Here is an 18,573-nt window from a genome sequence, read left to right as displayed (position 1 = left end):
GGGGTGAGCATTTCTGGCTACTCCAAGTGTACGTTGATCTGCTCACCCTTTCCACCAGCCCCCAGGCTCTCAGCAGAATTGCAGATTGCGTGTGGAAGTGAGAAGTGCTGACCTCACCACCACATCCACGGGGAGGAGGGGCCAAGGTTTCCTGTCGCTGTGATGCGAAAGGCACGCCTGCGGGAGACCTGGGCATGCAGAGCCGCCGGGTGCACCGCGCAGGGCCAGCGTGGGTCTAGCTTTTAATGGCCAAACTGTTTTTGGTCTGTGCTCTGAGGAGCATCCCTCACGTCATCGCAGAGGCTTCCTTCTCCCTCCCTCCCCTATCTTTCCCCCTTCCCTCTTTTGACTTCTTCCTACTTTTTCTGTTTTGCACACCAACCAGGAAATGGCAAGAGGTGCCTGTCTAGTGTGACCTGCCGCCTCCCTCCTCTCCCCTCTCTCCTCCCTCCTCTCCCCTCTTCCCTCCCTCCAGGGTAGAAGACCTCTGCTGGGCTCAGGGTTAGGTGCTGCACGGGGGTGGGGACGGTGGCACAAGCACACACCCGACACCGCCTCTGCCCAGAGGAAGCTCCCAGTCTAGGGAGTTCCGATGAGGCTTTATACACAGATGTACGCACAGCTGTAGGAGCCCAGACGACAGCCTCCAGGGCGCACAGCTGGAAGGACCAATCACCTTGGCATTTGAACTGAGCCTCAAAGCGAGGAGGCTTGGCTGTGTGTTGATGAGGAAGGCCTGCAGGAACAGTTTGACCAAGGGGCAGGTGTGCAGCAAAGGTTGCCGGGTCCTCAGGCTGTTTTGTTTGCAGAGAGCTGTGGCTGGGCTTGGTCGGGCCCTTCCTGACCGCCTTCTCATCTCTGTCCTCTGTTCCAGCATCTGCATTCCCTGAGGACTTCTCCATTCTGACCACTGTGAAAGCCAAGAAAGGCAGCCAGGCCTTCCTGGTCTCCATCTACAATGAGCAGGGCATCCAGCAGATTGGCCTGGAGATGGGCCGCTCTCCGGTCTTCCTGTACGAGGACCACACAGGGAAACCAGGGCCAGAGGACTACCCCCTGTTCAGGGGCATCAACCTGTCAGATGGCAAGTAAGTGGGCTCCACTCAGCAATGCAGGCCTGTTGCTAGAGGGTCAGGGAAGGCCACCCAAAGCCAGCTGGCTGGATAGGGATGTCAGAGCAGGTGATGCCGACATGTGCCCAGGAGGGCACCAGGCAGAGAATGCTGGGCTTGGAGTCCTCAGAGCTGGGTCCTGGTCCCAGGTCATCCCCTGTGGCTTTGGGGGACCCCTTCTGCTCCTTGGGCCTCCATTTCTCCTTAACCAATTACACTAATGTACATCAAATGCTAGCCTCTTGATCTCAAGGGATGCAGGAGAAGGTGTGTGCACACCCAACTTGTCCCAGAGAGGATTTAAGGATTCAGGCACATTAGAAGTGGGAGCGAATGATTTACCGAAAGGAAGGCAAGTCTTTGCAGAATTCTCTATTGTAGTTGGAAAGGCACCTCTTTCATGGCTAACATGTCTCTGGCCACGTGCAGTGACTGTTGAAGACCCACAGGGTGTGATTCCTGTATTTGTCACTGAGCGTTTCATGTAGATCTGTGGATTCCACCGTTTCCCATCAGAGTCTGTCTTCTCCAGCCTCTGCGGTTTGCCGTTGGGGGTTCAGATGGTACACGCAGGCAGCAGACTTGCCAAGATCTGCTGACAAGCTTTCAGAGCTGCTTGCGGGGCCTCCTGTTGAGCTCACGGGTGCGGACCCTGGACCTCCTCTGAGCCATGAGAAGGCGGAGGCTTGGAGGAGGACTGGGTCTGGCAGTGGGACATCGGGGGCTGCAGTCTCTCCAGCCGCAGTCTGGCTGCAGGGGCTCAGCTCTGAGCTGCTCAACCCATGACGTGTAGGACTAGGGCTTCTTCCTGTGTCTGCAGCAGACACACCCCCCTTTCACCCTCCTGGACTTTCTGTTTCTTGCAGGTGGCACAGAATCGCTCTCAGCATCCACAAGAAAAATGTCACCTTGATCCTGGATTGTAAGAAGAAGACGACCAAGTTCCTTGACCGCAGCGACCACCCCATGATAGACGTCAATGGCATCATCGTGTTCGGCACCCGGATTCTGGATGAGGAAGTGTTTGAGGTGAGCAGGAGGGGGCAGGCCACCCTGCACACTGCCTGGGACAGACGCTGGCAGGCTGTCGTTCCTCGGACAGAGCTGGCACGCCTGCTGTCGGCTCCTGTCTGCTCCTCGGGGGCGGGTGGGTGTGCCCGCATGGACACGGCTTCTGTCAGTCTGAAGCCTCTACTGCTGTCTGCAGGGATGTTTGTGGCTGGCAGGAAGGGGCCCTGAGATATGTGTCTCCCGGAGACCAGCTAGGGAAGGACTTGGGCTTTGGTGAGCCATGACCCAAGCCTTATGGGAACATGCAGAGTCCTGCCTTCTGACATCTGAGGGCCATCCTGAGAGGAGGGGCAGCCACCTTCTGGGTGCCCGTGGAAGGCAGAGCTCGGCCAGCGTGTGGAGCTGCAGGAAGGCACTGGCCATCGCAGCTCAGAGATGCTCGCACCCACTGCCAGCGTGGGCAGCTTTCCTGGGAAATGCCTCAGAGATGGGGCTGGGGCTGAGCAGAAGGGGCCCTGGAGCCCCCACTTCAGCCCATGGAGACCTACCTCCCTCTCCCTCATGGATCGCGGTTCCCCTGAGACATTGTTAGAGAGCCTGTCCTACCACCACACATGGGTCACCACTGCTGCTGACCCGTGATTCCAGGTGCCCACGGGGGTGCGTGGGAATCACCTGGGAACTTTACAGGTTCCGATCCCTTAGTCCCGTCCTGGGCTGCTGGGGCAGAGGGCCTGCGTCAGGGCCCCAGGACCTGCATTCGGGGAGCACTTCAGGTGACCAGTGCCGTCCCTCTCTCAGGCTAGGTGACGTCCTGCTGGGCCTCCTTTACTTTTACCTAATCAGGCTTTGCAAAGGGAGACCTGGGTGTACCACGGGCTCCTCGGCTAAGGTGCGTTTGGAAGCCACCAGGCTAGACGGTCCCCAAGGGCTGCCCCAGCTCTTGGATTTCACCTGTGGGGTCCCCAGAGGCAGAGGACGAGATGGGCCAGCATTTCCTCCCCAAATCGCCAACAGCCAGTGTGAGCTCCCTGGACCTGCTCGCATGGGTGGCCATGTGGGAATGGCCTGCTCTGGGCCTGGCCAGCCTATTTCACCAGCACCTGTGCCTGAAGTGGGGTCTCTGGTCTGTGCATCTGCTCAGTGAATTGGGACCCACCAAGCTGGACAGTGTCAGCTGGACCCTGACAGAGCACCTGGGAGGGGGAGAGGGCACCCGCTTATCACTCCATATCTACTTGATTGGCAGTGATGTCTGCCACAGACTCCAGGGCCTGCCAGTGGAAAGGGCTGCAGAGGGCAGCAGCCATGGTGCAGACCGCTGGGGCCAGACTGTCTCCTTGCCCGGGCTGCTGGCTGTGGGACCTCAGGCAAGGTGCTCCGGCATTTCCAAGTCTTGGCTTCCCCATCTGTAAAATGGGATCATTTACTCTTTTTTTCCGGCAGATTCCAAGTAATGGCCCTTTCCAGTTTAACCACGTGGTGTCTCTAGGGCCTTTCCAAAGGGTGGTGGGGGTGGGGGGTGCAGCACTGGTGAAAAGTGGTTTTCTAGCAGCCACATCCTCTCCTGAAAGGATGACGTCCCCCCAGTAAAAGCCAGTCTGCTGCAGCTCTGAGAAGTTCTGGGGGAGCTGGAGGGTCAGGTCGCTGCGGCTCTACACAAACAGTTTTATACTTAGCACTGTTTCCAGGCAGGGATCTACCGGTCTCTAGAGAGCCTGCTGGGGGCACTGGGCTCTCCCTGGGATGTGCATGGCCCCGCAGAGAACCCCTATGTCCAAGGTAAAGTGCCATTGAGGGAGATGGCCTGGGATGGAGACTGCCTGAGCCACAATCAACACTTCTGCGGTGGGTGCCCAGCTGTAGCCACCCGGGGCTGTGCCCAGGGCCTCTGTGGGCCAGATGCTGGGCCTGCGTGTAGATGCCAGGCCTGTGTGCAGACGCCAGGCCTGGGTGTGGATGCAAAGTCTGGTGCAGAGTCCAGGCTTGGGTGTGGACACTGGGCCTGGGTGTGTGTTGTCGGCAGCCCCCTGCTCCCTCGGCCTCCCTAGCCCAGGTGTGAGCCTGGTTTTGATGGGTCTGCCCTGCAGAGTGGGGGCCATGCCTGTGCCTTCCAGGGCAACTCAGGGGGAAGGGTGGTGCATGGATAGGTCTCGTGGGCCTTGGGCTCATGTTCTTCCTTCCAGCCAATGGCCTGGAGCCCACTGCCAAACCTCTCTAAGCCCAGTGTCTTCATCTGTGCAGTGAGGCCAGCGTTCTGGGATTTTAGGGAGGTCAGACGGAATCTGAGTGAAATGTCTGTGCCCCTAAGGGTCACAGCCAGCCACCCTGACCCAGAGCCTTGGCGGTCAGGACCAGGGCCATCCCGAGGCCCTCTGGCCTGATGTCAGCCTTCACCCAGCCAGGATGGCTGTGACATGTGTGCTCCCTCCTGGTGGCATGGGGTCACCAGCTATCCATTATCTCTGCTCTTCCAGACCCATCTTTTGAGTGAGGTGCTGGTACCCCTGTCTTAAAGCTGGGCCTTGAGCTGTGAGGCGATGGAGCCGCTGGCCCATCAGCACACGTGTGCTGAGAAGCCTGCAGGGAGAGGACTGGCAGGAGGCCATGCAGCCCCGAGCCAGCGTCAGGGCCCTGGGTGCTCTGGCCCGGCCCACGTGCTGCTGTCATCTCAGTCCCTAAGAGGCGTAAGCTGGTGAACTGCTGCCTTCGCCCCCGGCAGGGCCCCCTTGGTGGGACTGACTGCTGCTAGGGTGGGGTGGTGAGAGCTGGGGGGGTGCTTGGGTGGCGCGCCTGGTCACTGTCTTGCCACCCACCTGGTGGGTTTGGCCAAACCCTTTCCCTGCTGCCATGTCCTCAGGCAGAGAGGGTTCTGTGGGGCTATTTAGGGGCGCCGTCTACTGCCACGTTCCTGGAAAGGTGGGTGTGTCGCGTGTCCTGTCCCTTCTCCTGGGCTGTGCCTGTGCCCTGGGGCCAGCAAGCAGCCGGGGTCCCAGGGCATTGATCCTGCGCCCCGAGGTGGAGTAGGTGCCAGGCAGGACAGGGGCCCACTGCGGAGAGGGTGGGCGACTATTACTCAGACCCCTGTGAAGAGGGGTCCTGTGGGCCCCCCTGAGGGACAGTCTTGTTCCCACCCAGGGCTTAGGAGTGAGCTTTGTATTTTTGGAGACCCTGATGAGAGTGCCAGGGAGAGCCGTGTGCTTGGCGGGAGGCAGGAGGGTGGTTTTCTGCAGGGGCAGAGCTGACTGGGCGGCTGTTCAGGGTCAGCACCAGGCACCAGGACCCCGGGACCACTTGCTACCTGTGTGTTCTGCCCTCCTGTCAACCCTCCCTGTGCCCAGAAGTCAGTGCCAGAGAGGCTGAGTGACCTGTAGAAGGTTACCCAGCAAAACGGTAGCCGAGGAGGGCTGCTCCTGGATCTGAAGTTGCCCACAGCCTGATGGTCCTGCCGTGAGGTCATGACAGAGAGAGCGGGCGTGACAGTCCCAGCAGCCCCCGTCTCTGTCCACCTGCCCAAGGAAACCAGGGCCTTGGAAACCGGGCCACGACCCTCCCCAGCTGTCCCCTACAGAACCAGTGGGTGCCGGGCCTTGCTCTAGGCTGGTCCTGCGCAGGCTCCGCGGACTTCAGAGTCCCCTGGTCTGTGGGGTCCTGAAGCCCCGGAACCTTCCAGGAGGCGTCAGTACGAACTATTTACAGGGGCACTGGCTGCTGAAGCTGGCCTTTGCTATGTGACCGCTGACCTCTGCCTGCCGAGCACCCTGCCCTGGCCCAGGCTCTGGAACGTGTGGTGCCCCAGTGGACCCCACACACCTCTGCTGTGCTGGAGCTGTCAGCATGACGGGGTTCCCTGGGTGGGCCGTGCTGTGCCCTGGGCCCTGTCCCTGTTCCACCCCGACCAGCATGGCCGTGTGTGGGGGCCTGTGTTTCCTGACCTCAGATGGGGACATGGAGGCTCCCAGGCCTGAGTCATGGGCCCAAAACCTGGCCCAGGGCAGGGACAGCTCAAACCCAGGGTTTCCAACTTCGAGCTGCAGTCCTGGATGGGCACCCCTGGACGGCAGTGGGCGCAGCCTCAGGTGGTCACACCTGGAAGAGCCTGGGCTCCTGGTTCTGTCCCAAGACCTGCACGCTCTCCGGTCCCTGCTCCCAGCTCTGTGTGCACTTGTGCTTCCCCAGCAGGGCCTCCCTGCCATGTCAGGCCCCTGCAGGCGCAGGGGCACAGGACTGAGCCAAGGGAAGGCCTCTCACCACTCTTCAGCTCTGCCTGCTTCTCACAGACCTCCCCTAATTTCTGGGAATGTCAGGGACGTGACCTTCTCCGTGAGCTCCCTGGGCTGCTGCAGAGCACATGTCCCCAATCTGGTGTGCCCCCTCCAGAGGCGGGAGAGGAGGGGTCCTTCCTGTCTCTCCCAGCTCCTGGCTGCGTCCCTCCAGCATCGGCCTCCATCTCCACGTGGCCTGTCCTCGGTCCCAGCATTTCCCCAATGCGTGTCTCTTAGAAGGCCACTTACTACTGGGTGCAGGGCCCCGTCTGATTCAGGACGGTCTCATCTCAAGACCATTGACTTGATTACATCTGCAAATACTGTTTCCAAGTAACGTCACATTCCCAGGTTGCAGGGGTGGGGACATATGCTTTCTTGGGGCTCACCATTTAGCCTGCTGCTCAGACCAGCATGGAAAGGGGTTTTTTCTTGTCAGTGCTGGTGGGGCATAGTTAGCATGAGGTTAATTAAAAAACAAGTCTCTGGACGTAAATATTTGGTAGATTTTACATTGAGCCTCTCTCAGACTGCTGGACCATGTCTGGCGCAGGAGCGGGAGGGTCGGTGCTTCCCAGCAGAGGGGCTGCTCAGGGACAGGCCTGTGCACACCTCCTGGCTCAGACGGACGGCTGACTGGCCAGTGAGGACAATTTGCACGGAATTTGGGGCATGTTTTCGTCTCTGGTTCAGGTTCGGGAAGGGCTGGGCAGTGGGCGAGCTGCCTGGGGCTGGCAGCCTGTGGGCTGGGGGCCAGGGAGCAGTGGGCATCCAGGAAGGGCCGCGAGGAGCAGGGTGACCGTGGGGAACAGCAGATCCCTCATTCATGTCCCCACCGAGGCCTTTCTTCTGGAGTTGCACTTTGAGTGGTTGGAGGTTTTTGGGGGTGGGGGCAGGCCGTCTCTGCCTGGGGCGCCTGGCGAGGAGGCCTTGCTTCTGCCCACACCCCGTGGGACCTGGGACCTGGCACCTGCTGCTGCCTGGCCCAGGAGGGCTTTAGGCTTGTTCTGTGGGAACTGAGCACCAGGGCTGTGTCCCCGCCCCAGTGGGCTGATGTGACGCTGGAAGCTGGCCTTGGGGAATGACTTCCTGCTGGCTTACTGCAACTTTCTGCTCTGTGGGTTCTGGGAGAGGATTGCCCTGTGCTGTGACCTGCAGTGCCACAGCGGGCCTGGGGGAGGAGGGGCAGGCCACTGAAGGTGAAGCTTCTGGACACTGGGTCTGCAGTGGTGGGGGACGGTGGCCAAGGGGAGCCCATCTGCCTGGGCCTGGCAGGTGCCCGTGTGGGCGGCTAGAGGGCAAGGGAGCCTGCCATGTGCACGGGGCTTCTTCCTTACCAGCCAGCCAGCGCTGGGGGACCCCGTACGTTCTGTGACAGTGTCCAAGGGCCCCAGGGTGTAGGCACGTGTGTCCTGTGCAATCTCAGGCTCCAGGATGACCCTGGGGTCAAGTAGCTGCTTATTGTTACAGTGACATAATTAGATCATTATCATTACTGCTATCTTCCTTGTCTTACAAATGGGGTGTGGTAGGGGGGAGGGTCTGCATGCTCAGCTGGGAAGTAGAGGAGTGGCCATCCAGGCCTCCCTGCAGAGGGCCTTCTCTTGGGCTACAGTGTGAGGGTTGGGGTGCCTGGGGCCCCCTCTAAGGGGCAGACTGCACCGGGAGGCAGGGTGCGGGGCTCCCAGGGCTGGCTGCTGGTCTTTGGCGCCATGCCTGCAAGCCCTTTCATGGCTTGGGAGGCAGAGCCTGTGATCCCTGAGGGTCAGCTCACGCCCTTCTCGGTGCCCTGCCCCTGAGCATGTGCGCCCCATGGGCCCGCTGACTTTGCGCAGGACTTCCGCTGAAGGGCTTGATGGTCCAGCTCTGAGTGCATCTCAGACTCAGTCCCCATTGTGCCCCGGATGTGTTGGAAGGACAGGCGCTGTGGAGCTGTGCCCTGTGGCCTCTGCTCCCCTAGGAGCCTGGCACAGCCAGCAGGGGCAGGGCTGTACCTCTGAGGGTCCGCCCCTCTCTGGTCGGCTCAATGCTGACGTGGGCACGGATCACGGTGCAGAGTCTGCTCCAATGGGCCACTGGGCTAGCTGTCACGGCGCCTGCGGAGCAGCCCTGGCCTGGATGTCCAGCCCCTCCCGTCGCCCAGCCCAGCCCCCGTAGCAGGGGTGGCATGCTCTGCCTGCAGTGAGGGTCCTGCAGTGACTGTGGGTCTGCAGAGACCCCAAGCTGGGGCTGGCTGTCACAGATGGGCCACGTTCCTCTCCATCGACAGTGGGACTCGGGAAGGCCTTTTCAGGCGGGGACCATGTCCTGGAACCCCAGAAATGAAGTGCAGTAGGACAGCAAGTGAATTCCACACTGGGGTTCACAGCAGTCACTTGTGCAAATGTGTGGGGAGGCGACGTGGCGGCGGTTCCTGCGGTGCAGGTGTGTGTCGTGGACGTCGAGCTGTTAGTGGCCACATTCGGAACAGGGCAGGATGATCGAGGGTCTGGACCATGATCAGAGGCTGAGCTAAGGCTTGGGGTCTGAGCCGAGGGTGGGGAAGGCAGGATGGAGAAGGAGATGGCACCCAAGGGCGGAGAGTCTCGCCAGGGCGCGGGGGTGAGGTGGGGGCGGAGAAACGACAGGGAATGGGATGTTCACAGGTAGGAAGCGGCAGCATCCGCCTCCTGCACCAGGACCACCTCTGAGGCCAACCCTCCGAAATGCCTTCCTTGGCCTCCCCAGGCAGTCAGTTAGCCGCTCATCTCCTGGGCTGCCTCCCGAGGATGCACTTGACTTGACCTTGAGACTTGGGCTAAGAGACACTGATTTATTCATCTCTGTGTCCATAAGGCTCATCTTAGAGGCGCTAAGAAGGCTGCTTGAATGAGCGAGAGGAAATAACAGCGCTGCCTGCCCGCGCGCAGGAGGGGCCGGGGAGCCTTTGTCAGGGCCGAGGGCCAAGGGCGGCAGTAATGGCGGTGGTGGTGATGGTAATGATGGTGATGGTGGCCGTGTGGCCGTGTGCCAGGCCCACTGAGTGTTCTGCACAGGCCATCACAGTCTTCAGGTCCTTTGTGAGTAGTTCTTCCTATCCTCTTCTACAGATGAGCACACGGAAGCCTGGAGAGATTAAATGGTGTGCTTATATCTGCACAGCTGGTGAGGGAGGGTCCAGAGCCCAGGGCTCTGGAGGTCAGGGCCTTCCCCCCTGTGCTGGGAGGTCAGGGCCTTCCCCCCTGTGCTGGGAGGTCAGGGCTTCCCCCTGTGCTGGGAGGTCAGCACCATCCTCCCTGTGTTGGGAGTTCAGGGCTTCCCCCTGTGCTGGGAGTTCAGGGCTTCCCCCTGTGCTGGGAGGTCAGCGCCTACCCCCTGTGCTGGGAGGTCAGGGCTTCCCCCTGTGCTGGAAGGTCAGGGCTTCCCCCTCTGCTGGGAGGTCAGGGCCTTCCCCCTGTGCTGGGAGGTCAGGGCCTTTCCCCTGTGCTGGGAGGTCAGGGCCTTCCCCCCTGTGCTGGGAGGTCAGGGCTTCCCCCTGTGCTGGGAGGTCAGCGCCTTCCCCCTGTGCTGGGAGGTCAGGGCCTTTCCCCTGTGCTGGGAGGTCAGGGCCTTCCCCCCTGTGCTGGGAGGTCAGGGCTTCCCCCTGTGCTGGGAGGTCAGCGCCTTCCCCCTGTGCTGGGAGGTCAGGGCCTTCCCCCCTGTGCTGGGAGGTCAGCACCTTCCCCTTGTCCTGGGAGGTCAGGGCTTCCCCCTATGCTGGGAGGTCAGCACCTTCCCCCTGTGCTGGGAGGTCAGGGCCTTCCCCCTGTGCTGGGAGGTCAGCGCCTTCCCCCTGTGCTGGGAGGTCAGCACCATCCCCCCTGTGCTGGGAGGTCAGCGCCTACCCCCCTGTGCTGGGAGGTCAGGGCCTTCCCCCTGTGCTGGGAGGTCAGGGCTTCCCCCTGTGCTGGGATATCAGGGCCATCCCCCTCTGCTGGGAGGTCAGGGCCTTCCCCTGTGCTGGGAGGTCAGCGCCTTCCCCTGTGCTGGGAGGTCAGGGCCTTCCCCCTGTGCTGGGAGGTCAGGGCCTTCCCCCTGTGCTGGGAGGTCAGCGCCTCCCCCCTGTGCTGGGAGGTCAGCGCCTTCCCCCTGTGCTGGGAGGTCAGCACCATCCCCCCTGTGCTGAGAGGTCAGCGCCTACCCCCCTGTGCTGGGAGGTCAGGGCTTCCCCCTGTGCTGGGATATCAGGGCCATCCGCCTCTGCTGGGAGGTCAGGGCCTTCCCCTGTGCTGGGAGGTCAGCGCCTTCCCCCTGTGCTGGGAGGTCAGGGCCTTCCCTTGGTGCTGGCCGGTCAGCGCCTTGCCCTGTGCAGTGGTACCCAGGGTCTGTGCTTGTTCTGTGGAGCTTGTCACAAGGTGTGCATCCCTGTGCCCAGCAAGCTCCCTGCTCCATGGTCAGTCCAATGTCCATAGCTGCCCTGGAAGTCCAGAGGGGAGAAGAAAGGGACAGCACAATTCGTGTGCCACCCAGGTGACAAGTATGGGCATTTGTGATTGTCTGCATTGGTCATCTCAATGTCCCGAGTGAAATATCCAGGGTTGCACAGCCAGCAGGAGGAGGATATGAGAGCTATGGCGGTTCTGGAGTCTGGTGAGTTCTTGAGGAGGTGGGTCTGTGGGCTGGGCCCCCGCCTCACCCCTCGGTCTGAGGACAAGGTGTCCCTTCTCTGAACTCACCAAGCTAGCCCTGTGGCTAGTTTCAGGGTCTGATGAGGCTGGGACTTGACCACCCCCTGGCCCCGGTGCCTCCAGTCCCGGAGACTCAGCACCGTTTGGCAGCCTGTGCCAGCATGGGTGTGAGTAGATGACCCCAGACACCCTGGAGCAGCACCTGGCTCGTGGCCCAGGTGAGAACTGGACTGGGACCAGAGGCAGCCAGGTGGTGGGGGAAGGTCACAGACAGGGACCAGCAAGGTGGGACCTTGGGGGTGGCAGTAAGTGGTTTCCGACCACATGGAAAGATCTCTTTAACCGTCACCTAAATAGTGCTCAACTCACTCTCAGACTGCACGGCTACTCCAAAAATCATGGAAAATACTATTTAGACATCTGGCTTGGGGCCTTTCCTTTTCCGTGGAGTGACTCGTAGGTGAAAAATGTCACAGTCAGATAGTAAATGTGATTTGTTTGGGCCACAATAGCTTGTCAGGAGAATTGGGTGGCTGTTTAGGTGTGAACTGGCCCAAGACACCAGGAAAGTGGATCATAGATCAGCAACCTTCCTGCCCCCGCCCGATCTCCCAGCCCGTGTGCTGCTCACGCCTGTCAGAATCTACCAGGCTCCCTGGGGAGAGCTCTGCCAGGGTGGCCAGTGGTCGTGGTACCTGCCCGTGTCCCTGGTACACACCGGTGGTGACCCCATGCTACGTGTTACTGGGAAATGCAGTCACACCACGGCTCCTGCTCATAGAGGCTGGGGTGGGCTCCACCCACCCAGCAGTTCCCAAGGTGCAGTGGAAGCCCAGGTGTGCCAGCCTGCAGAGCCCTGGCATTCCCCAATGCCTTCCTCTGTCTGCCCTGCGTGAGCGGAGCTGGGAGCCCCGGTGCCCTGTCTGAGCTGCAGGTGCTTGTGCCCAGGTTGGTGGGCACATGGACTTGGACTGGGCTGCCTTTTGCAAATCTGGCCAGAGCTCGCTGGTGGCAGGAAAGCCTGTGCCGCCTCCTGTGTTTGCTCCACAGACTGCATGCTTCCCATCCGCTCCTGTGACCTCGAGCAAGACACGTTTGTCTTCTCAAATTATCTGTGGGTCTCGGCTTCCAAGCGTGAGGTGCTCTGGCCGAAACTGGAGCACAGAATCTGTAGGAAAGGCCGGGCGTGTGGCGGGGCCCCTGAGGGCTGTTTGGGTTGGACCAGGCAGGGCTGTGGTGCAGGCCAGCAGAGGTGGGCTGGCTTCCTTGGGGACTGTGGGACTTTTGCCGAAAGGAGGAATGCAGGGTAGCATGGCCCAGGAGAGGAAAGAAGGAGCCAGACTGTTGGAGGGCGCAGTAGCGCAGACCCCCAGCCTGGCGGGCCAGCCGCAGGAGCCTCCCTCGTTTGGTCAAACTCCCCATTTTCCGACCTCAGAGCCCCCAAGGGTGCAAAGCCCTCCAATGAAAACTTTGCAGTTTCCTCAGCTCACAGCAGAAGTACAGCCTGACATGACAAAAACCTCATTACCAGAGAAGGCCGAACTGATTCCCTCAGCAGAAATGTTCCCAGCTCAGCGAGGGCCAAGGACAACACACTCCCTGCTGCATCCCGGTGGCTGCCGGCCTGTCCTTGGGCGTTGAGGCTGTGCAGCGGAGTGGCCACAGTGACCCCCGGACATGGGGGCAGAAGCTTCTGGGGGCTCTGCAGAGCTTTATGAACCTGGCAGGGGGCAGAAATAAGGTACATAAAAGGAGAGAACTGCGGCCATCGTCAGAGCAGGAGATGGAGTTACAACAGCAGTGCCCGCTCCTCTGGGTGACCAGGGGGCTCACGGGCAGGCCGGGCAGGGCCGCTGGAGCTGGGCCGGGTGTCTCCGCCTGAGGGATTCAAGGGCTCAGCCTGGGATCAAGGTTGCAAGCAGGTGCAGCCTGACTGGTGGGGCTGGCCCCTGCCCCCATGTGGAGGGCTGCCTGGAGGCAGTGGTGGTGTTATTTACAGGAACTAGAAGCCCTGGCTGCTGGATGTTCAGGACACACCAGTGGAACTCCAGGGAGACCAGGCAGCCTTGGGGTGGGAACAGTGGAGTGGCAACTGGGAGCCTGCACTCTGTGCCCTTGTGAGAGTGGCGCCCCCTCTGAGCCTTGCTTTGTGCATCTGTGGATGGAGATGAGAGAGAGGAGACCGGGCTGGGGCTCTATTGGGGAGGCTGTGGGGGTGGCTGGGGGCCCACCCATGTGAGCACAAAGGGAATCACTTTCCCAAGATGCCCCATGGGCTGGGGGCAGTGCACCCCGGGGCTGCAAGGGGCTCAGGGTCGGTTCCAGCTGCCCTCAGACCAGCGGTGTGGGCTGGGGCCTGCATGTGACACGTGTAGAGCTGGGCACCCGGGGACTGGGCCAGGAGCTCACACGTGCTGCCTGCTGCCTGGGGCTTGGTGGGATGAAGGGAGGAAGCCCGGTGAGGCTCTGTGGAGGGGGTGCCCAGCCGTGTGGGGAGGATGGAGGGCGGTGTCCTGGTCGGCCAGGGTGGGAGTCGGGGACGGTGAGGTGCAGAGGCATCTGTGTAGGGCTGGTGGCACCCCCACACCACAGGCAGGTGACGGGAGCTAGCAATTCAGGGCAGAGGGGTCAGCTCAGCAGAGCCCGGGATGCTCAGGGAACCTCGCAGCCACCGTGGGGTGAGGTAGCACTGACTCAGGGCAGGTGGCCACCAGGCCCCTGTCAAGTGCGAGGTAGTGGTAGGAGTGCCTCAGGGGTGAGGAGATGCACAGTAGGACCTTCCTGGTTCTGGAAAGTTCTACCTCACTGCCTCAGTTTACCCATCTGTAAAATGGGGGTTGCGTGAGGCTCAGAGAGACACCCAACAGTGGCCAGTGAACCCACCACCGGTGTCACAGTACCCTGAGTGGAAGGACTCCTGGCTCAGACACCTTGAGCTGACCCACTGCTGGGGCTCAGGGACCCATCCCCACTGACCTCAGACCCCTCACCTAGAAAATGAGATAAAGGGTTTTATTCTTTAAAACAAGTCCTGTAAGCCCTTCTTACCTAACATCCTCTGGGTGGCCTGGAGTGTGAGCCTGCTGGGGACCCCGGTCCTCCATGAAATGCTTTGAGAAGCCTGTGCTGGGCCGAGCTCCCAGGGCCCAGTGTGTGAGGGGGCTATGGGGGGCAGGAGGCTGTGGGCTCCCAGGGGTGCCCAGCAAAGGGAAGGCCCTGCCTCAGGTGAGCAGCCCTGGGTTTGAGTAGTGGTATTGGTTATCGGTGGGGCACGTGGAATCACTTCAGCACAAATCTTGAAGCCTAGGAAACTGATACCCAGAGGGACCGCTGGGGCCTGGCGAGAGTCTGTGCCTGGCTCACCTGCCAAAGCAGGCAGGGGTGTGGACTGTTCCGGGCAGTGGGGTGGGGGCCGGGGTGGCTGGTCCCCTGTGCCCGGTCACTGTCAGGCCCTCCGTGTCTGGGGCCACGTTCACCGCCTTCTTCCGCTGGCTACAGAGCAGCTCCCGAGGGCGTCTCGGGGCACCTGGGCCAGCCAGAGGCATCCCCAAGGGCGGGGTCTCCCTTTCTGTTTCCATTCAGATGTGGGTCACCCAGACCAGAAGTTCCTGTAAAGGTTGTCTCTGCATTGCACATGCATGCACACACACATTCACACCCATATGTGCACACACATGCATGCACACCCGATAACCCCACATCCTACAGGGGGGCCTGCGGGTCTGGGGGTTGCTAGGCTGCCTCCAGGGGAGGGGGATGCAGCCTCTTCCAAGGTCAAGGCCAGGCTGATGGAGGGCTCCTGGGGGTCAGAGCCCCTCCTATCTCCAAGGGGGCAACTGGCATGGAGAAGTCTTGGGGCACACTCAGTACCTCAGACGGTCAGCTCTGACCTATGTCCAGCCTCACAGTGCCAGCATCCTGCTCCCACTAGACCCAGGTCAGGTCCCAAGGGGCTACAGGCCAGGGCCTCACTGTGTGTGGCCCTGGTAACCACAGATGGGCATCCCCACCCAGCCCCGGGCTCCAGCCTTCTGCCCTGAGCCCGGGGATGTCCTGCTGACTGTGGGCACAGGGCTCAGAGAGGGGCTGCTGGCTGTGGGCAGTCAGAGCTTGGGCTTCCAGCCCCCAGCACCTGCCCTCAGCACCCGCTGTGAACGGCTTTGCCAGGAGGGCACTCAGGGAGCATCAGGGTCTGCGGTTTGGAGTCTGGTTTCCCGTCACAGACGGCTTCGTGACAGCGCTCTCCGCACACAGGCATAAAACTGGACCACGTGTCTCACAGTTGGAAGGCCACATGTACCTGATGTGGGCCAGCCAAGGGGCGTGCCGTGTCCCAGTTCCTGGGTGGGGGATGCCGGGAGCCCTGGGTGGAGATGGATTCTGAGATCGCCCCTGGTCTGGTGTCAGCGAGGCAAAGCACCATGGGAGATGAGACCCTGTAAAGGGCGCCCGAGCCGTTTGGCGTCCCTGACCCAAGAAGCGGGCCCCAAGCCCTCTCAGGAGCAGGGTGTCCTTCGCCTCCCTGAGCTCTGGGCAGGCGCTCTGCCCAGCCGCACGGGGGTGGAGGGGGGCCGGGCCGGGCCCAGGCTCCCAGCAGCTGCGTCCCGTCTGGGGTAGCCTGGCTGCTGGTAGCTGGGCTGCCAGCTTTGCACGCGGCTCTCTTGCTCCAGAGGGACGTGTGTTGGCTCTGCCTCGATGTTCCAGAAGGAACAGAGGGAACCCCTGCCGTCTCCCTGGGGACAGAAGGAGGCGCATTCTCCAGGGGTGTTGCCTTCAGCTCAAAATGCAAGGTCAGAGTTGTCTGAAGACTGGGAGGGCCATGCTCAGTCGGGGCTACACCCTAGGATGACCTGAGGTTTCAGCACCCCGAGTCCCAGGCCCTGCCCCAGAGCCCACTAAGTCAGGTGTCTGAGAGGGGGCCCGGTTCCCTGCAGTCCCTACTGGGTATGGGGCTGAGGAGACAGGACCTCTCCCTGCCCTGCACCCAGCATGGTCTTCACAGGGTCAGTGAGGGTCCCAGGGCTCTGGGCCTTGGGTATAGTTGAGGTTGGTACCCCCGGCCCCTCAGCCAGGGCTGCCCAGTGTCCCACAGCACCTCATTAGTACTTTGGGGTACAGTGGCCATCCTGTCTGCTCAGAACCACCCGAGGTGAGAGAGTGAGAACCTCCCAGGGCCCACAGCCTCAAGGGCCCGAGTCCTACCTGCCATCCGTCTCCGTGGTGACCGGGGTCCCCGGCGTGAGGAGGGCAGAGGGCAGGAGTTTCTTCGGCATTGCTCAGGGCACTCCAGCTCCTCCTCCTCCAGGCCCTGGGGGGCTGCTGATGTCATAGGGCCCTCCTCCCTGCCCCTCGGGGAGGTGACACAGGAGCAGCCCCCCGGCCCTGCTGTTTGGGGGCGGCGGAGACATCTGCTCCTTCCCAGAGCCTGGGGGCAGATCTCGTGCCAGGCCGGTCCCCCCAGAGTCCTGCCCCAAAGGGGTGCCTGGGGTTGTAAGGACCTCTTCCTGTGTGCAGGGAAGACGTGGTGGGTGGGCTGGAAGGGGCCCTGGCAAGGATGCAGGTCCGCAGTTGACCCAGCTTGGAGCGGCTCTGAGCGTGAGCCTCAACATCGGTGCCTCTGTTTCCCTTCTCTGCTGCAGGTTGGGGGACAGATAGGCCCCTGCCCTCGGAGGGCACTCACACAGAGTAGACTGGCATAATCTTTGGGGCGAAAACCCACTCATGGGTTTGGTGGGAAAAATGACTAAACTATTACAGGTTTGTGAGGGGGGAGGGCTGGGAATGAGGGCGTTTCGGACTTGCAGAGCGGCTGCAGCCGGGCCCTTGACCGATCACATGTTCACTGCTGCCATATGGGAAGTGAGCAGCGGGGAAGCAGGGCTGACCGAGGCTGGGACAGCACGAACGTGAGCTTGGATTCCAGACCCTGGGGTGAGTCCTTGGAGACGCCCCCTGCCCTGTGCCTGTTCAGGGGCGTTTGTGCCCCAGCCTTTAGGCAGGCGCCTCACTGGGGTGGCATGTGCAGGCCTGGGAAGCCCGGTGCTGGACCGGGTGCCCTGGGGTACAGGGACACAGATGTGCCAGGCACGTCCATGGCCTGAGGACCTGGGCTGTCCTGGGAAGTAGGCCCTTTACCAGATGATGGTCATGCAGCATGCTGGCTTCTCGGTCAAGGGGTCCCCCAAGTGCCAGCAGCCACAGCTGCCCTCCCTCAGGGCCCCAAGCCCCCTCTTCCTTCCCGTGAACTATATTTGGAGAACATATATTCAGATGTCAAGCTACCAGCTGAATGGGGAAAATATTGTATTTGGATTGGATGAAATTTGAACTAGAAGTCATGTTGCTTAATAAAAACGTGTGGTTTTGATTCATTGTCCTGTCATATGGTTCTCATCTGCTAGAGAGTTTAAAATGTGGTCCAGGAGCCTTTGACATCCGCAGAAAAGGACAGGGAGAGAGAGGAAGGGGGGAGGGAGGGACAGAGGGCGAGAGAGAGGCAGAGGGCAGGTGTGGCCGAGGAGTTCACAGTGGCCCCAGGGCCTGTCCTTTCCTGTCACACATAATGTTTTCTGAAAAAAGTGGTGTAAGGGTGAGCAGTTGCAAAACAGCCATGTGGCTGGATGGGATCCGGGCCCAAGGAAGGGCCCCTGATGGGCCCTGCCTGGGCCACTGTCTCCAGCCTCATGGTTTGGGCATTTGGCATGTTCTTCCACGTTCTGTTCCCTGTGCTGAGCCTGGTGAGGGTGAAGGGCAGTGGTTGGCGCTGTCCAGGCTGCATTGAGGTGGCCCCGTGCCCCTGCTGTGGGACTGTGCTGCAGGGCAGGTGACCTCTTGGGCCTCACTTCAGAAGCGGTTCAGCTTCAGAATGGGGGCTCATAGGTCATACATCTTGCAGGCAGCTGAGTGACCATGTGTCTGCAGTGAGCACCATCAAAGCACCAGACATTCAGAACCATCACTGTACAGCCCATTTATACCCACCTGGCTGGGGCCCAGCAGATGGGGAATGTTCGGTGCCAGGCATGAGATCTGCGCATGGCAGTCCCAGTAGCAGACCCCTCATTTTTCTGTCATCCACACAGCTTGACGAGCGACAGGGAATAAACCGGCAGCATGCTTTTCCTAGCTGACGCAGGGGACTGTCGGCTGTCAGGAGCGTGCCTCTCCATGAACCAGAAAGTCCAGGGCTGCTGGTGGGGGCTTGCCCGCATTGCTGCATGTGTCTGTCATTTCCTTTTTAGGGCTGAATGGTTTTCCACTGCAGGGATGTGCCACAGTTTGCTATCCATTCATGTGTTGGTGGGCATTTGGGCTTTTCCCACCTCCTGGATATTGTGCATGGTGCCCCCATGAACATGGGTATACGTGCTTTTGTTTGAATCCCTGTTTGCCATTCTTACTTGGGTGAACTGATTTGGGCAAATGGTTTATGTACCTGTCTTAGTTCTTAGGATTAGAATGTTAGGTTATATGGTATTCTGCCTGTTTAAAAATAAACCTCAGCTTCTGTGGTTGGAGGTGATGGGAAGGAGGTAGGGT

The 18,573-nt window shown here is 60.8% G+C and overlaps 1 protein-coding gene and 1 long non-coding RNA gene across 9 annotated transcripts in view; one reads left to right on the top strand and one right to left on the bottom strand.

The window, feature by feature from the left end:
* The window catches only part of COL5A1 (collagen type V alpha 1 chain), a 149,027-nt gene that overhangs the window by 41,309 nt on the left and 89,145 nt on the right, over window positions 1-18,573 (top strand). For all 8 annotated transcript variants that reach the window (XR_005058395.2, XR_005058397.2, XR_012125189.1 and 5 more), the window contains exons 3-4: window positions 875-1,088; window positions 1,979-2,141. Coding sequence is in view for 5 of the 8 variants with exons in the window: in XM_037007744.2 (XP_036863639.1) it covers window positions 875-1,088; window positions 1,979-2,141 (377 nt within the window). In the remaining 3 variants the exon portion in view is untranslated. The remainder of the gene's footprint in view (window positions 1-874; window positions 1,089-1,978; window positions 2,142-18,573) is intronic.
* On the bottom strand, window positions 9,215-16,497 carry LOC140846229 (uncharacterized). Its single transcript, XR_012125191.1, has 3 exons — window positions 16,237-16,497; window positions 12,563-12,754; window positions 9,215-9,493 (listed from the first exon to the last, which is right to left on the bottom strand). It is a non-coding gene; the product is annotated as an uncharacterized lncRNA (long non-coding RNA).

This window comes from Manis javanica, chromosome 2, assembly GCF_040802235.1.
Source record: "Manis javanica isolate MJ-LG chromosome 2, MJ_LKY, whole genome shotgun sequence".
Lineage (NCBI taxonomy): Eukaryota > Metazoa > Chordata > Mammalia > Pholidota > Manidae > Manis > Manis javanica.
This window is presented reverse-complemented; position numbering and strand designations above follow the sequence as displayed.